The 4,834-nt window shown below is 40.7% G+C and overlaps 1 protein-coding gene across 1 annotated transcript; it reads right to left on the bottom strand.

Moving 5' to 3' along the window:
• Positions 1-431: 431 nt before the first annotated feature.
• On the bottom strand, positions 432-4,636 carry IRX5 (iroquois homeobox 5). Its single transcript, XM_073605016.1, has 3 exons — positions 4,157-4,636; positions 1,736-2,138; positions 432-1,516 (listed from the first exon to the last, which is right to left on the bottom strand). Exons 1-3 carry the CDS (start codon positions 4,403-4,405, stop codon positions 714-716), a joined length of 1,455 nt encoding a protein of 484 aa, XP_073461117.1. The 5' UTR covers positions 4,406-4,636; the 3' UTR covers positions 432-713.
• Positions 4,637-4,834: the final 198 nt, after the last annotated feature.

Here is a 4,834-nt window from a genome sequence, read left to right as displayed (position 1 = left end):
GGGAAAGAAAGAAAGAAAGAAAGAAAGAAAGAAAGAAAGAAAGAAAGAAAGAAAGAAAGAAAGAAAGAAAGAAAGAAAGAAAGAAAGAAAGAAAGAAAGAAAGAAAGAAAGAAAGAAAGAAAGAAAGAAAGAAAGAAAGAAAGAAAGAAAGAAAGAAAGAAAGAAAGAAAGAAAGAAAGAAAGAAAGAAAGAAAGAAAGAAAGAAAGAAAGAAAGAAAGAAAGAAAGAAAGAAAGAAAGAAAGAAAGAAAGAAAGAAAGAAAGAAAGAGTAAGTTATAAAAGGTAGATAAATTGATGATTTGACTATGAGAAAAAAGAGGCAAAGAAGAAGGGCATTTAAAAAAGGAAGTTAAATTTGTATTATTTACTAAGAAATAATTCAGAAAAAAAGTTAATATATTTATATTACAAAAACAGCATAAATCATTGTACATCGGATTTAATTCCATAATTTACTTCAAAGATAGTGATGATTCATTTAAATACAAAATGCTACAATTAAATATACAGGTTCATATTAATACAAATTCTGAATTTCCTTGTAGCTGGTTTAAGACATACTGAGACCAGCCAGAGATATTTCTGCAGTGGCCTTTAGGTTTTAGAATGTTTTGAATGACTAAACTTTTTTGATGGCGAACTGGTAAATTGTCAAGGCATTTTATGTTTCAATAAATTAAAGTAAGTCCCAACACTGGCAGAGGAATCCAGAATTAAAGGCTGGACATACCTTTCTTTAGTTCGTAAGCAGAGTCCTTGCTAAGGTCTGCCTGGGATTGACCTCTAAGCTTACACTCTTTGGCTATACCTTCAGCTCTGTTTAAGACTGTTTGAGTTAATCCATTGAAATGTGCATTGCTGTTGGCTGAAGTCGTTGTATTTGGTCCATGGTGACTGTGCATATGACCAAAAGAGCCATAGTTCGTGTACCCGGGGTAAAATGGGGTGCTGTAGTACAGGGGACGGGACAACACAGAGTTATTAGGAAGGGGACAAGTTGCTCCAGGAGATTTGGAAAGGGGGGACGAATTGCCAAGCATGGACTGGACTGTAGTTGACCCTGTCCCAGCTGTGATTTCACTGTTTTCTTTAGATTTGTCCGAGGATGTGGCAATCTCTGCCAAGGACCACAGTTTGGGCTTGGAAGCCAAAGCAGGGGGTGAGTGTATGACCGATGCGGCATTGCCATGATGAAGTGGGGTGCGCCTATGCACAAGGTCTATTGGGCGGGGCTGCTGCTGCTGCTGGTGCTGGGGGTGCTGCTGGGCTGGCTGATGAGGATGATGGTGGTGGTGATGAGGATGGTGAAGATGGCGATTATGTAAAGTCTGTTCTTCCTGGGCCTGGCCAGACTGGCATATAGGTGGAGAAGTTGGAGCAGAGCTTTTAGACAGAATATCACTAGACTCTTCCGCTTCCTTTAACTCCGCATCACTCCGGATTGAGATCAAATCCTTCACCTGAAGATGTTCTTGTTCCAAACGATCAGAATCGTCCCTGGTTGGACTCCGTTTTTCTTTTGAGAAAGAAACATTCAGAGGATTACTAACAGCATCCAAGACTAACTGCTCCTAGGCTTAACAAAAATGGCATTCAATAAACAAGGACTACTGTATTTAATTAGGCCTTCCTACAGTCTACAAACAACTGGAGTAATATATAAAGTTCAGTAAAATGACATAACACATAACAACAGTGCATTTAATCAAAATAATTAAATTAACTTAAAACTGACCTGTGTCCACATCCAGCTCCCCCTTCTCATCTGGTTTTAGGGGCTCTTCTTCATCATTTTTCTCCAGATCAATGTTTTCTTCCTCCTCCTCATCCTCACTCCTATTTCTGGGAGTCCAAGTCATTTTGTTCTCCTTTTTAAGCCTCCTCCTAGCATTGGCAAACCAGGTGGACACTTGGGTGAGTGTCATCTTGGTGATGATGGCCAACATAATCTTTTCTCCCTTGGTGGGATAGGGATTTTTCCTATGCTCATTTAGCCAGGCCTTTAAAGTGGCGGTGGCATCCCTGGTGGCATTCTTCCTGTAAGCTGGATCACCATATGGATAAGATCCCAAGGGGGCAGCGTATGGATGGTACCCTAAAGAACCAGCCATGCTTGTGCCGTGATCATATGGAGAGCCCTGGGGGAGGATAAACAATAATGATAAGTCTCACAAGGCATTAGAAAACGTCCATCATTTTATTACATTCAAAGCAGCCATGTCATTCATGCACTTCTTTAAAGGTTGTGTTCCTTTCTCTTATATAGCTAATATTTCGATCTATTTAGACTAAATAAGACTGATTTACTTAAAGAGATGAAATCACACTTATTTTAAGGATGTGCTTCTTTTAGTTTTTTTTTTTTTTAATCTTAAATAAATAATATTTAGATCAAGTAGACTAAATAAGACCGCTTTACTATAGGAGATGAACATGCACTTAATTTAAGGTTGTTTTCCTTTAGTTCCTAAACCTAAACAGATAATATTAAGATCAAGTCGACTAAATAAGACTGATTTAATAAAAGAGATGATAATGTCCCTGTGTTAAGGATGTGCTCCTTTAGTTCCGTTATCATAAATTAATAATATTCAGATCAAGTAGCTAGCATAAGGCTGATGTTCTAAATAATCTGAGAATGCACTTCGTTTCAGCATGTACTCTTTCACCTTAAATAGATAATATTCCGTTCAGGTAGACTAAATAAGCATTAAGGACATAAGAATGTTTCCACAAAAAAGAAAAAAAAACAACAACAAAAGCAGATTTACTAAAAAGCTAGGAATACATTTCGTTTAAGGTTCTGTTCTTTTATCTTAAATAGGTACTATTCCGATCAAGTAGACTAAAAAGGGCTGATTTACTAATGGACCCGAGAATGTTCACACAATAAACGTTGTGAATATTTACTTTAATTATCCAATTATGTGCAGATCAAATAAATAAGAATGATATTTAATACTGGATAATTGAAATGGATCTTAATACAATTTATTGAGTGAACATTCTTAAACCCTTTTAATAATTCAGCCTTATATAGTTACATAGTCTGTAAGGTGCAATAAAGACACAGCAATATTCATATATCTGTATACTGTGTTCGGTAAGAAACACATCTAATAGTTGGTTTCAATATTATCTCCTTATGCGTAGATCTTCAATCCAGGTGCTACTCCTTTAGTTGTGGCCTACACGTCCCCTTAAGATTGCTCTAAACCTGACTCCACCATAACACAGCGATAGAGCCGACAGATCCCGGAGTTTGTAATCTCCACCGCTGGGAGCTTGAACAATCATAGCAATCTCCCCAGCCCTTCATTTCTCACGACAACCACACCTAGACAGACAGTTATGGAACTACAAACATTTCCCAAAGATTTAATTAAGTCGGTGGTCGCATGGGGCTTGACTCGCCTAATTAAATCAGAACCGGGCTGGTAAAAGCATTAAGGGACATCGGTGACTTTTACAATGCCAAGAGTAAATTCACAGACACGGTACAAACCCCGCTCCTGCCTAGGTGTCAGCAAGAAGAAAACAATTGGCTGCACTTATATTTTCTCTAATAAGGGCTAATGGGGAGATCGATTACACTCCAAGCCATATCGGTTCTCATCACTCAATCGATGGATCAAGTGGTGAAGAAGACCGATTGTGAAATCACCTTGGAAGTTTTCAGTTTGAAGGAAAACAGATTTAGCAACTGGACTCTAAGATCACATTTCTATAGGGTATGTTTCCTTCTAATGGAGGCATCCTCTGTAATTGGAAACATACTTCATATTTCAGAGGACTCCTTCGCTGCTGGAAAAGTTCGAGACGGGATTGGCTGACCACAGAGGCTCTATCGATTTCCCACCATTGATGTGGTTAAGGGGATTCGTGGAGCTTAGATACAATCTCAGATCTAGTAACCCCATCATCGTTTTAGATCTATAGAATTTCGCAGAAGGTTTGGTGGTGGGGGGGAGGTCATTTTTGGGGTACGACCAAGATCTGGTATGCTTTGTATGTATGGTTGATTGTGTACTGGATGGGGCCCTAAGCAACCTGCTATGGCGGACTATGGGAAGGGAACTTTTTTGGGAGAGTTGCCCCCCCCTCCCCCCCAATCTCCACTCAGCCACCCCCCACCATATCTTTCCCGAATTCTTACCACATAGGATGTGAAAGCAGCAGTGGGGTCCCCGCTATACTGGAGAGGAGAGTTAAAGGCGGCTGAGCTAGCTGTAAACGCCGTGGATCCAGCATAGGGGGAGAAAGCAGAACCAGAAGAAGACCTTCCCAACTCATCAGTCCGGGCTCCAGAGATGACACTAGTGTTGTAAGCAGGGCAAGAGTACAAAGCCAAAGAAGCAGATGGTTGGTAGAAATAGCCCTGAGGATAGGACATGGCCAAACACATGCATACACTCTTATCTTTGGAGACACGCACACTACAAGAAAAAAAAAAGAAGGGGCCACTTGTGCTAGGGGCTGTCTGGAGGGGCTGAAGTTGCCAGTGTGGAGACGAGTGCTGATGCTTGTTGCCTCCTCTCGCTGCTGATATCTCTCTCCTCTCCCTCTCTGCTCTTCTTGCTGGCTTGCTCCCTTGTAAGATTTTTTTGTGCTTTCCTTGTGTGCGGGGAGGGAGGGAGGGGAAAAGTTGGGTGGGAATGTGGGTTGGTGTAGACTTTGGAAAAGAGGTCCTGTTAAGTTGGAGAAGGAGGAATGTGACGACCGAGGCTCCTCCTTCGGGGTGTTGGTCGGAGGAAAGGGATGGGGACGGGCCTGTCCAATTACCGGCATGCTTTCTTCCTTTTCTCTTCTCACTCTCTCTTCTACAGGAAAGTCT

Source organism: Aquarana catesbeiana, linkage group LG11 (genome assembly GCF_042186555.1).
Source record: "Aquarana catesbeiana isolate 2022-GZ linkage group LG11, ASM4218655v1, whole genome shotgun sequence".
NCBI classification, from domain to species: Eukaryota; Metazoa; Chordata; class Amphibia; order Anura; family Ranidae; genus Aquarana; species Aquarana catesbeiana.
The sequence above is the reverse complement of the archived record's forward strand: the minus strand, read 5'-3'. Positions and strand labels throughout refer to the sequence as shown.